Source organism: Diospyros lotus, chromosome 15 (assembly GCF_014633365.1).
Source record: "Diospyros lotus cultivar Yz01 chromosome 15, ASM1463336v1, whole genome shotgun sequence".
Taxonomy (NCBI): Eukaryota; Viridiplantae; Streptophyta; class Magnoliopsida; order Ericales; family Ebenaceae; genus Diospyros; species Diospyros lotus.
This window is the reverse complement of record NC_068352.1, coordinates 26,749,634-26,763,657: the sequence shown is the minus strand read 5'-3', so window position 1 is coordinate 26,763,657 and position 14,024 is coordinate 26,749,634. Positions and strand designations below refer to the sequence as shown.

General features: G+C 37.7%; 1 protein-coding gene across 4 annotated transcripts; it reads left to right on the top strand.

Annotated features, from left to right (window-relative positions):
• The first annotated feature begins 1,484 nt into the window (after positions 1–1,484).
• On the top strand, positions 1,485–13,795 carry LOC127791834 (uncharacterized). 4 transcript variants are annotated; one of them, XR_008020997.1, is made up of 5 exons: positions 1,486–2,111; positions 2,361–2,592; positions 5,584–6,117; positions 13,283–13,375; positions 13,695–13,795. XR_008020997.1 is itself a non-coding variant. In XM_052321961.1 (4 exons), the coding sequence occupies exons 1-4, from the start codon at positions 1,627–1,629 to the stop codon at positions 5,826–5,828; spliced, it is 882 nt and encodes a 293-aa protein (XP_052177921.1). In that variant the 5' UTR covers positions 1,485–1,626; the 3' UTR covers positions 5,829–5,967. The 4 variants fall into 4 exon arrangements, 2 of the variants coding, with proteins under 2 accessions (XP_052177921.1, XP_052177919.1); XR_008020996.1 differs by adding an exon at positions 6,212–6,429 and having other exon boundaries at positions 1,487–2,111; positions 13,283–13,795; XM_052321961.1 differs by lacking the exons at positions 13,283–13,375; positions 13,695–13,795 and having other exon boundaries at positions 1,485–2,111; positions 5,584–5,740; positions 5,821–5,967.
• Positions 13,796–14,024: the final 229 nt, after the last annotated feature.

Below are 14,024 nucleotides of genomic sequence, written 5' to 3'. Positions count from 1 at the left end.
TTGAATAATGAGAATAATCTGTATTAATTTCTGAGAATGGATTGCAAAGCCTAGTATGACTCAAAATCCAAAATTTAGGTCTACGACAAAACAGAGTCCAACAAATACATGGTTCATCTCTTGATTCTCTATCATCGTCTCTAATCTTAAGCAGATCTATAAATGGTATTCTAGACCATCTAATAGATTTCATTATTCAACTATCACATTGCCTTATTTAGACTACTTTTGTAGTACATGACAACTTGTATAAAAATACAGAGTCTAATGAATGAGATACTAATTTATTATACTCTAATTATATTATTACTATATCATTTTCAAGTAATAATTATCTTGAATACCGAAGAATATACTAGAAAAATGATATTCCACCATTCTTTTTTTTTTTTTTTCACAGGATTTTTGTGACATGTTTAGGGCTAAGAAATGCGAACGAGTAAAATCGAGGGGGGTAGGGGACTTTGCAAGCAACAAAACAGGCAAATTAGGAATTGGGTGATAATTAACTTTCTAATCCCATCAATATCAAACTTGATTATATTTTCTTTAATCTGTTTGAAAAAATTAAACAAAAATTATAAACAACCTAGTTTATAAGTTAAATGAGAAAATATCCACTATTAATTTTTTTATCCACTATTAATATTAAGGGAAATTCTATTCCTAGCTCACACATTTGGTCTTCACAGCTCACATCTTGTCAAATTTCATAATAATTTTAAAATTTCTATTTTACCCCTCTCATAGCCTATATCCCACAACCCACTTTCTCCTCCGATTGCTAGTCTCCGTCTCGCCTCTCTCTTTCTCTCTTGCACCATATATACACATACACATACATATATATATATATACACATACATGCGGTCCCCATGGTAGACCCAACCCATTGCTAGGTCGGCACACACACTTTCTTTCTGTATGTGTGGGCCGCGAGATGGGTCGGCGATGGCGGCCACTCACGCCAAAATTCTTTCTCTGTCTCACTCTCTTATACCCATCTCTTCTTCTTTCTTTCCCGAATACACCACACAAACACACACACACATATATATATATCCACACACTCACACACACATATATATATAGAGAGAGGGTTCGGCCATGGTGGCTGACCCAGCAATGGGTTGGGTCAGTTATAACAACTGCATGTGTGTGTATATATATATATGTATGTATTTGTGTATATATAGTGTGTGAGAGAAAGAGAGAGGCGAGGCGAAGGCTGGTGGTTGGAGTAGAAGTGAGATGCGGGTGGGGAAAATAGAAATTTGGCAGGGAATTTGGCGGGTTGTGGCTGTGAAGAGTAAATGTGTAGGCTGTAAATAGAAATTTGTTTTTATTAATTGAGAAAATATAGAATGGTAAAATGACATGGCGGTGACGACAGGCACCACGTGTTTGATGCCACGTTTTGGGGGGATGAAGGCAGCAACGGGTCGGATAGCGGTTGGGGCTGAATTAACTTTTACTTTGAGAAGCGAGGAAACATGTTTCCATCCGTGTCCGTTGCCGAAGACTCGCAGTCGACTATTTTCTCTCGATTTCACTTCTATCGAAGAAGCCGCCATTTGTCAGTGTCGCTTTGCCTCGAAGCCACCTTCTTCCTCGTCGCCCTGAAAGATGGTAATTGGCAGAGTCCTGAGAAGCCCGACTCGCCTCAAGGACCTCTGCCTAATCCTCTCCTCTCTTTTCATCTTCTACCTCCTCCTCCACCACCACCCCCCTCCGCCGCCGCCCACCACCCTCCCCTACTCCGCCACCACCTCCCCAACCTCTCTCCGCCACCTCCTCTTCTCCATCGCCGCCTCCTCCCGCTCGTTCCCCGCCCGCTGCCCCTACCTCCGCCTCTGGCACCGCCCGAACTCCACCCGTACCGTCGTCTTCCTCGACCGCCCAATCTCGCTCTCCCCCTCCCCGTCCGACACCCCCGTCCTCCTCTCCGCCCCCTTCCCCGGCGGCCCCGCCGCCCGCATCGCCCGTGTCGTCAAGGAGACCGTCCTCCTCAACCAGTCCGACGTCCGCTGGTTCGTCTTCGGCGACGACGACACTGTGTTTTTCACCGCTAATTTGGTCCGGACGCTCTCCAGATACGATCACGATCAGTGGTATTGTCAATATTAGACTCTGATTAAACTTGAATTGGGTTTAAATTTTGAAACAGCCTCTTGCAAATGAAGAGTAAACCCTAAACCCTAAACCTTTATAAGAACCTGCAATGCGGGAGTCTCGTGCACCGGGTTCACTAACTCTTTTTCTATAGATAGCTCTGGACGATGGACGACACTCGTTTAATTAATCTAAAGTAATACCGACTTTATTGTTTTGAATTCCGTGTTTCTTGGTTCTAATTACAGGTACTATGTGGGGAGTTGGTCGGAGAGTTATGGCCAGAACTTGAGGCACTCGTTTGAGATGGCGTATGGGGGCGGAGGCTTCGCCATCAGCCACTCTCTGGCTAGGGTTTTGGCCGGAGTTTTGGACTCGTGTCTGATTAGATACGCCCATTTGTACGGAAGCGATGCTAGGGTTTTCTCTTGCTTGGCGGAGCTTGGCGTGGGTTTGACTCATGAACCTGGCTTTCATCAGGTAAACTGAATGGTTCCTCTGTTTTGGGCTGATAAAAATTAAATCTTGCCATCAAAGTTGCGTATTTGATTTAAGTTCATTTGTCTTCTAATATTTACGTATTCAATCTTTTGACCAAATCATCATCCAATTTCACTGAAGAGAAGAAAATATGTACTTATTTCAGATGACACATATTGTCTCATCCAGAAATTTACCTCTTCACTGTTGTGCCAAAACGAACATTTACTTTTTAGTGTATTTCTTTTTTGGTTTGTGCCGTACACTTTATTGATTGATGATCTTCATATTAAGGTACTGATTTTCATTTTGGTTTTAAATCTAGAATTTGGAGATAAGCAAACTATGGCCGCCACATTGAGATAAATTGACAAAGGGTTATACTTCCCATTAAGTTTGTGAAATAATAAACGGCATTCCTTGTTCCATGACATTCAGATGCTCATTTTCCTTTAGTTTCTATTCAAACAGTCCATTTAACACCAGTAAAGTAAACCGCCTGTATAACCAGAAAACCAACTTTTACCTTGTGGGTGTTATGCTTCATTGCCTAACCCTCACTGACCTTCCAAGGCCCATCTTTGATGGCCATGAGGCCATTATTGTTAACCATCCACCACATTGATGCGCATACTAAATAACCCGAAAACACACACTATAACACTCATACAAAAAATCTATACGTGATCATATGGAATGCCTGCATATCTCATAGAGATTGTGGAAACTTTAACTTGGAAGTATAAAAACCATATGGGAGTCCAGTGTAGCAAATAGGTAAGGTAAAGAGGCTGAATATGGGTTGTTTGGTTTTGGGGTGAAAGCATAATTGTCAAGAGATATTGTAACATTATCTATTTCCATTATTCTTAGTTATGTTGTTCTACTTGTCTCTTCCAAGTTCCATCCAAATGACTTGCTTATAATTTACATGCCAGCAATCACCTTAAGTAACTATAAGTGCCAGTCTTATGGGGTTATGTGTGAGCCAGCGACATGCATTCATAATTTTTCCCTCTAGTGACTTGTTCGTAGGAAGATCCATTATTTTGACGGACCCTTTTTTAACAATTTAAGTTTTTAGACTAGTGGTGTCTTTGTAGATATTAAAGCTCTTGTTCTGAGATGTTCTGGTCATGCATTGTTACATATGTTTGTTTTCTATTTAGATGCATATTGATCACACTTTTTTTTTTGTGTGGCTATTAATCATCTTTGTTTTTTTAATAGGTTAAGTATTTTTGTAGTAAAGTTAGCTTAATAGAATTGAATTTGAATTAAGGCATGGTAAAGCTTTTACTGCAATACCTGCAAGCCATCACTATAAAGAAGCTCATGTCATCTTCTTTGCTCAGCTGATGGAATTCGTTGCTATGACCATCTAGAAGAACTCTTATGTTACCTCATTAATCATCTAGAAGAATGCTTAAGATATCTCATTAGCTCTATTCATGGACCTGTTTGTTTGAGGTCTTCTCCATGAAGCATATAAGGGTTGCTAGTGCGCAAGCTGCTCTAAGTACTTGGCCTTAATGTGGAGCCCTACACTTAGGATTTGAAAGCATGAGCTCCACAATCTTCAAATATTGGAGACTTAACCAACTATATTGACAAAGGTCTATGAATTTCCTTCTATGTGGGGCCTGCAGGACTTGTGGGTTGGCAATTAAAGTTAAGGGATTCCTTGGAGGCACTCAACTCTCCTCCATCAAGGGGAGAGAGAGATTGTCAATTGGTAGAAAGATATGTGGTTTGTCCCTAAACCCTAAACCCATACTAAAGATCAGATCTTCATATTTGGGCATGATAAGTGATATAGTCTTCTATCATGAATAGCAGAGACTTCAAATCATCATTTTCTCCTTTAGTAGTGGCAGTGACTCTCTCTTCATTGCCATGTTCTCTCTCTGTCTTGATTACTTTAGTTTCTAACTTTTCATCTTCAAAGGTCTGTTGCAACCTTATTAAGAACCTTTACCTCCCAGAGGGCCTACACTAGCCTGCTTACACTTAGACGATCCACGTTTGAATCCTAGTATCAACAACTATACTAGAAAGGATGCCAATTTAGGATTTTAAAACTTGAGGGTACTGTTTTCTGTTGTTAATTATGTCAGGACTTAGGAGAGGGAGGTGTGTGATATACCTTCATTCAGTCTTATGAACAAGAGTTATGATTTGAATGCGGTCTTTTTTAGTGACTATGCATGTTACTGAAAGATAACATGAGTTTGTTGTAAATGGTGAATTAACAAAGTTGCACTCTCTTCACTTCATTAATCTCTTGTATTCTGCACTAAATATCTTTATCTGGAAAATACCCTTAAAGGACACAAAATACACGATTGAATTCATTGATAATACCTCTGCCCTCTCTCTGTAGCAAAAAATTTTTGGACTGCAATTAGAGCATAAAATTCAGTGTTGAGCTTTTTTGGTTGGCAGCTTCCAGACCACATTAGCATGATAATCCATTGTTTGAAATATGCCATATGTACTACTTTGAGATGGCTTAGAAGTTTTCTTCTCATGATGCAATAATTGCGAGTATTCCATACTCCAAAAGCTTGTGAATTTTTCCTTTTAATCTTCAATGGACTTCAACTAGTAAATTAATTTAGTTCTTCATTTCCAAGACTCCAAAGAAACATACTTCTCCTCATCTTTGTGTAGAGGCATTAAAACTTCAGAATTGAATGTTGAACCTTTTACTTGGTTGAAGTATTTTTGATGCTTTTATTCGCATACAATTCTTTAGTCAGTGTTGGCCTAAACCTTTTGAATGGAATATTTATCATGTTGAACCAACTTTGGCTAGTCATTGAAGCCAAAATTCTTTCCCTGTTTTTTTCTTTTTTCATTTAACTAATTTTTCTATATATTATTTGCTATACTGGGGCAAATACTTATGTTAAACAACTACTGAGCCTTGATCCCACTTAAGAATGCTTATATTAACTTTTTCTTTTTGTTTTTGATTTAATACTACAGGTTGATATTCGAGGAGATATTTTTGGACTGCTTTCAGCACATCCACTTTCACCTTTGTTGTCTCTACATCATTTTGAAGCCCTGGAGCCAATCTTTCCTAACATGACCAGGAATCAAGCTTTTGAGCATCTCTTCAAAGCTGTGAATGTTGATCCTGGTAGAATATTGCAGCAAACTGTCTGTTATGACCCTTTAAACATTTTAACTGTTTCAGTTGCTTGGGGTTATGCCATTCAGGTCTTTGAAGGCAATTATCTCCTTCCAGAACTTCTTCAGTTGCAGAACACTTTTAGGCCATGGAGAAGAAAGAGGGATATTATCTCAAACCTTTATATGTTTAATTCAAGAGAGTACCCAAATGACCCGTGCAAAAGACCTCTTGTGTTTTTTATGGAAACTGTTGCTTCTGATTCTAAAAAAGTCTGGACTGACTACACCAGGCACATAATTGGAAATTGTTCAAGATCCCCGGAACTGCTTAATTTGGAAAATATCAAAGTGTTCTCACAAAAACCAGATTTTGAATATGGAGAGGTACTATTTCAGTGGTTTGGACATGTTTATATCTAAATTCTCAATCTAGTCCTTGTTTTCTTGTTTGAATGATGTCTTACCCTCTTGGTTTCAGGTAAAGGTTCTCCGTCGTCAATGCTGTGATATTTTACCATCTTTTAGTCGAACGATGGTAATTAGTATCAGACAATGTGGAGTTGGTGAACTGATTTCAATGCAGACATAGAAACTCCTGGAACTGCTGTTTCCAAGATTGTTATACAAGTTTATATGGAACTTGGAGTCGGTTGCATTTTAGTCTCTTGACAGATATTCTCTAACATGAGTTATTTGGTAACTGTTCACTTCTTTTGTTTGTTATTATTATAGTTGTGAAAGGTGTGCAGTGCGCAAGGGTCGCCAGCCCCTGCTCCTTAGATCCCCCAAGGCAAGGTGGCCTTAAAGAGGTGCATGCCTATCTGTTGAGGTGCACACCTCAACATAGGTGAGAGGCGCGTGTATCTTTAATATATTTTTTTAAAAAAGTAAAAAAAGGTGAAAAAACCCAACCACTCGAAGACAGACCCAACGACCTAGAAACCTCTCTTCCTTCTTGTGAGACCAGAGAGCCTCTCTTCCTTCTTGTGAGACCAGACAGCAGTTTACACTTCTCCTTCCAATAAGATTGGTGACAGAAAAGGACTAGATACCACTGAAATGGATATTTTTTTTCTTTTTCTCTCTCATCTCATCCTGCTTTCTTTTTTTCTTCTATTTCAGTTCGGAGAAAGATATGATTTTGAAGAAGAATATGAAGAAGAGGAAGACTTTGAAAGTGACCAGTATAATTTAGACGATGATGATCCAGAAAATCATCTTATGATTGATGATGATGGATATTGGATGTTATTATTGTCGTGTCTATTTTCTTGATTTTTTTTTGTTTGATTATGAATTGTTTATGTTTGAATTTGATGATGAATACTTGTTAATTTATTATATTTTGTTTTTATCCTTTTAATTTGCCTATATTTTATTAAATTATATTTTTTCTTCGGTGCCTCTCGCCTTTTTCGGGCACGTGCCTTGCCTCGCGTCTCGTGCCTCGGGCTCTAGGACCCTTTTGTGCCTTAGTGTACCTTGCGTCTTTAATAACTATGCTTATTATACTATTTTTTATTTGTTTTGCCTCTTTTTTTTATTTGGTTTATTGGTGGCACAAGGGTAATTTGATTTAAGTTTCTTAGCACAAGCGGAGTGCCAAAACATGATAAATCATCCTGTAGAGTTTATTCAAATATGAAAATTAAAAATCATGATATCATACCACATTTGTTGGCCATTTTAATACAAAAATTTGCCCTATCAGTGATCAAATTGAACTCTTTATTATTCCCTATAATTTTTTTTTCTTCTCTGAATTTGTGGTTTTTCTATTTGATTCTATTTATCAGGTTGTTATCAAGACTTTGGTCCTTACTAATGTTTTCTTTGAAGGTAGAATTGGAATTGAGGGAGAAAACTGACAGAAATGTGGGAGAATAGACCCAATAATAGGGAGAATAGACAGAAATGAGGAAGGAATTTGAAAGAAAGAAATAGAGAGAAATTGGGGGGGGGGGGGGGGGGGAATAGAGAGAATTGAGGGAGAACAGAGAGACTTAAGTAACCTTCTTGATAATTCATACATAAATTTGGTAGTGTGGGTTTAGCTTTATATATAAGCTATTCTCAGATTTTACAAGACAATTACTATTCTTCCATCCACTACTAGTAATTGCTCTTAAATCACCTTCGCTACTCTATTTTTGTTACTTAACTGTTCTTAGAATATAATTGTAAATAATGAATTAAATAAAGATATAATAATTGAAATAAAAAATAACTTTCTAATTTTAGGAGCCGTGACATTCCATCTCCCTTGAAAGATTTCTTGTCCCCAAGAAATCTTAGCATCTGGCCTCAATTCTTCATCCAATCCCTCTTTTCATTATATGATTCATCTTCTTAGACTGTAGGGTGCAAAATTCTTGACCTTCATGTAGTAATCATGCTAGTTAGTTTTAGCAGTGAATATTCTGGCATCAACCTTCTCTGCCAAAACTAGCACTAGAAACTGGTCTACACCATTTGAAATGATTGCAAAACTGTCATATTGTTCATGATAAAAAACGTTCAAAACAACAGTAAGATATTCTCCTGCTGGAATTATCTTAACTTGTTTGATGCTTGCTTTAACCAAAGCTATGGACTCCACAACCTTCTTTGGAGCCAAAGGCAAAGAAACAATATCTTAGAACCTTCTTTCTCAGAACCATTCCTCCCAAGATTCCGTTCTTGGACATTAGCTGGTCCTTCAGACATTCTTCCTTTGTCAATCCATTGAACAATTTCTCATTGTTCTCCTGCAATTTCTCAATAGTCATATCATGATTTATTAGTTGTTCTTTGGATTTCTTGGCAACTGCAACATAATTCTTTTCAACACTGTTTGAATTGATTGAGTCAATTTCTCATTGCAAAAGATTGGATCAATTTCAATTTCAAAAGAATCATTTCTCTTTTTCAATCTCAAGAACTTATTTGTTAACATGTTCAAATCTTGATGATTGATTGTCTGAATCAATCATCTCATGATCCGAACTTCTTAGATAGTTGTCTTGAGCATCTCCTTTTGAAACTTCTCTTTTTAAGGAATCAGAATATTCCTTAGAAAATAATACTGTTGGAATACTAACCTGATATCTTTTGGCTATCATGATCATGAGTTCGTGTAGCCTTTTATTGAATTTTGCCTTCAATACTTTCTCTAGCGATTGCATTGTCTCAAGAGTTCCTTTGGCCATCTGCACAGTTCAAATTCTTCAAAATACACTTTGGATCATTGCTACAATAAGCACCTTGTTTTGATCGAAATCTAGTGCTATGAACCCTAAATTATAGTCGAGAAATCACTACTCTGATACCAAATGTCAGGATCCTAGTCCTAATTAATGTTTTCTTTGAAGGTAGAATTGGAATTGAAGGAGAAAACTGATAGAAATGTGGGACAACAGACAAAATAATAGGGAGTGCATACAAAAATGAGGGAGGAATCTAATAGAAAGTAGGGAGAAACAGAGAGAAATGGGGGGAGAAAATAAACAGAATTGAGAAAGAACAAAGAGACTTCAATAATCTTCTTGATAATTTATACCTAATCTCGATAGTGTGGGTTTAGTTTTATATATAAAGCATCCTCAGATTTTACAAGACAATTACTACTTTTCCACTACCAGTAACTACTTCTAAATCACATCCGCTACCTCCATTTACAACCCACAGGGATTTTTCCTAATGGTAATTCTGTGATTTCCCAAGTCTCATTCTTTTCCAAGGCTTGAATTTCTTCAAGAACTATCTTTTTCCATGTTGGTTGTTTAAGGGCTTCCTGTATGTAATTTGGCACCTACACCTCATCCAAATTTGAAACAAAGGCACTAAAAACAGGTGAAAGACCCTTATACAAGATATAGTTTTTAATTGGGTGTTGTGTGCATGATCTAACACTCTTTCTCAATGCTATGAGCTGGCTGAGATCATCATCAATAGACTTATCTTGGGAATTACCTTCACTTATCCTCGGATTCAGGTCAGATTCTCGATCAGTTTCAAGACATGTTCGTTGTTCAATCTCGTCTTGATTGAATTTCCTCCGAGAGTAGACTTGAAGTTCATTGTTTGTTATTGGCTATTTGGTGAAAGGATGGGAAGGATGTTGACTGGTGGATGGATTTGACTAGGGTTGCTGTTGTTGTGGACTAGAAGTGGATGGATTTGACTCCGGTTGTTGCTGCTGTGGACTAGAAGTGGATGGAATGTTCCAAAAATGATATTCTTGAGTGTCATTTAGAGTTTCCTCTCCGTGAATATCAGTTGTGGAATAATAGGGTTGATTTTCAAAGAAGGTTACATCCATTGAAATATAGAATGACTTATGTTCTGGAGAATAACACTTGTAACCCTTTTGATGAGGAGAATAGCTAAGAAATATGCATTTGATGGATTTAGGATAAAGTTTACCTTGGAATTGGTGATGAACATGGACAAAAATAGAACAACCAAAGACTTTTAGGTGAATGTTTGAGAGAACCCGAGCGTGTGGAAAAGATTGGAGAAGAATTTGACTTGGTGTTTGATGATTGAGAGTTCGTGAGGGCATTCTATTGATTAGGTAGGTTGTCGTAAGAATGGCTTCCCCCTAGAAGTATTTAGGAACATTTGAGGAGAACAAAAGTGATCTTGCAACCTTCAGAAGATGCCTGTTTTTATGTTCAACAACCTCGTTTTGTTGGGGTTTATCAACACACAAAACTTTGATGAATTATGCCTTGACTTAAAAGATAGTTACCAAGGATAGAGTTAAAGTACTCACTTTTGAGGAGAACAAAAGTGATCTTGCAACCTTCAGAAGATGCCTGTTTTTATGTTCAACAACCTCGTTTTGTTGGGGTGTATCAACACATGAACTTTGATGAATTATGCCTTGACTTAAAAGATAGTCACCAAGGATAGAGTTAAAGTACTCATTTGCATTATCAATTCTCAAGGTTTGAATTTTGGTGTGAAACTGGTTTTGGATCATAGAATTGAAGTTTTGAAAAATTTGACTTGAAAAAAGATTTTTTTTTTCATAAGAAATACCCAAGTTAATCATGTATGATCATCAATAAATGATATAAACCAACAAGAGTCAGTGGCATTTTTTACTCTAGAAGGCTCCCCCACATCACTATGAATCATAGAAAGGGATGAGATGTTTTGTAAGGTTGACTAGGATAACTGTTTCGAATATGTTTAGAATATTGACAAATTTCTTATTGAAACGATTGTTGATCTTTATTCTTGAACAATGAAGGAAACAATTTGTTAAGATAAACAAAATTTGGATGAGCTAACCTGTAGTGTCATAACATGATTGCACTATTATTATTAGAAGGAAAAATAGAGGAATAAACAGAACTTTTAGAGGTTAAGCAGCTGGTGTGATGAACTTGTTTGCTCTGGAGGTCATTCTTCTTGAGGAGATATAGTCTCAAGCATATCTCAGCACTGCCAATTGTCCTTCCCAAATTCAAGTCTTGCAATTCACACAAATTTTTTGAGAACTTAGCAACACAATTTTGATCATTGGTAAATTTACTAATTGATGATAGATTGCAGTCCAAGTTAGGGACCAAGAGAACAGAATTTAGTGTGAGATCCTTTGAGAGAGCTATAGAACCTGTCTCTACTATCTTTGATAGGGATCCATTGGCAATCTCGACTGTCCAGTTCTCATAACAGGTATCAAACTTTGTCAATAACTTAATGTCTCCCAGTCATGTGATCTATGCTTTTGAGTCAACAATCCACACATTTGATTGTTCACGTGAAAGCACTTAGGAAATTACCTTTATGGGCTATGGATCCGGAGGCAACAACTGAAGGTTATGTCTGTCCAAACATTTTCTTCAGCAGTTCCAGTTGTTCCTTGCTGAAGAGATTTGATTTTGAAGCTATAGAAGTCTCCTCCATAGAAGCTATATTGCCTGACTTTTCCTCTCACGAGCAGGTTTCCAATCAGCGGGTTTACCATGCATCTCCTAGCAAGTGTCCCTTGTGTGACTCGCTTTATGGCAGTGATCACACCAAGGACGCCTTTTTTTTGTTTATTGGGTTGCTGGTTCCCTCGAGAGTTAGGGCTGAAGTTTCCAGATTTGGAGAGGCACTTTTCAGCATTATTTTCATCCCGCTCTCCTCTCTATGGACTTCGGAGAATGCTATCTTAACGCTTGGATGAGGTTTCGTGCCCATAATTCTCCCTCTCACTCCATCTGAGTTTTTATTTAAATTTATAAGAAACTTGTGTAGGCTCTTTTTATTTCCATCCTGCTCTCCTCTTTACGGACTTCAGAGAATGCTATCATACTTATCCAGTTGAAGTCAGTACTGAGTATTGAAGTACTGGGTAACACTGGAATCTGCTTGCCGCAGATCATCAAGCAGCTTCCCCGATCTCATGTGCCATATTATGCCATAAAAAATTCTCACCAATTTCTTTAGTCATGGAGTTAATAAACTAGGACATGACCATGTCGTTCTCAAATTTCCACATCTGGAACTTTGGTTCTTCCTCCATTGGTTGGCTTGTAACTCTGGTGAGGTAGTCATCCTTCCCTTTTTTGCAGATGAATATCATTACGGATTGAGACCATTGTAGGTAGTTTTCCCCGCTTAACTTGTGGCCGGTGATGGCAAACATGTTGTTATCTATGGCTCCCATGTTGTTTGTCGGACATGGGATGATCTCCGAAGATAAGTTACTTTTTTTGGCTATGTTGTGATTTATTGGTGTTTAGGGTTTTGGTTAGGGTGGCTCTGATACCATGCAAAAAGGTTTAGGAAGAAGAAATAATTTTATTCATCAATTTAATCAGAATATATACAGAATACATCCTTGCTAGTTTCCTATTATGTACACTTAATTAGAAAATTACGTCTACACTAGTTTAGAAACTTACAGCTAGTTTTGAGGGTGATTTATTCTCTACTCAAACTAAAGTTGACTCTACAAAATAAGGAAACTAAGAAATTAGGAAACAGATTAATTAACCAGCTAACAAAGCTAATTAGTCAGCTAACGACTTAATTAGTTGACTAACTAATTAGTTAGCTTACTGGTTAATTAGTCGACTAACAAGTTTTTTAGCCAGCTAATGCCGAGACAGCTAATGCTTGAAATCTCCACAAAATGAACCCCTCTCCAAATTGCCTTTTTACTGTATAGATAGATGCTAAGGAATGTTAAGTTGAGCATGGCAGTTACAATGGTTTGTTTGTCACTGTAAACAGGCGGTGCCTGCTTCACATGGTTAGTGTTCATTGTGTAACGGTTGTTTCACATTTTCCTCTTTTTCCTCCTCTTATTTATTCTTTTACTTCTCTTTTTTTTTTCCTGGGATTAAGGGGATGGGCAACAGCCCAGCAGATTGCTTTGGTATATAACCTGGACTGGATGGTTTTATCTTTTATCCTTGTAGGAATGGTTGAATAGAGGAAATGCCGTGGCTTTTGATCTTTATCACATACATATACTTCCTGTTTAATTGTAGACTGATGAACTTTAAATAGAAACAAGCCTCTGGTTTGTCAAGATGGTCTAATGGCTTCTTCTAAATCCTTCCAGGTGAGCTTGATTGGCATGGATGAAGATAGTTAAGAATCGATGGGATGAAGGATCCAGAGAACTTCTCTTGCAGTTGTTTCTCGATCAGCAGAAGTGGGTTTTTTTCTTTGATCACAGTTCCAAAAGCCTTACTATCTCTTTATTCCATTGATGAATTCAAAGAATGTTGTTATTGTCGTTGATTGATTGAGGAATTTGAAGTATGGATAAACACAAAAAGCTTCGATCCCATCTCAGCAAGCAGCCGATAACTTCTAACACAAAGTACAAAGGATTTGGTGTCGAGTGTAAACAGTTTGTGGCGGCATGCACTCATTTTCTCTTAGATTTAAATTTTTTTAGAACAGATGCTGAGCTGAATAACCTTGTAAATTTAGTCTGTAATGATAAACAAGGACCGGTTTTGCTGCAGGATTCTTAAGTCAACATGGATTCTCAATGTGTTGCTTCCATGTCTCTTGCTGTAAGATTTTCAAAGAAATACATGGATTGGCCGGAGTATGCCTTTATGCTTGTATGCTGCTCCTTGAAGTTCAATTTTGGTTATTGCCAGGTCAGATTCTCTGCAAATATTCACTTGTTTATTACTACTACTACCACTACATTGTCGAATGCTTTCGTGACTTCCCACCAGCTTACCATCTTATGAATAAATACACTGTTGACGCGGGCAAAGTTTTGGCGGTGACCCACATGAGGTGTTGGTTTCTTTGATCAGAGGCACATGAACTGTTGACGCGGG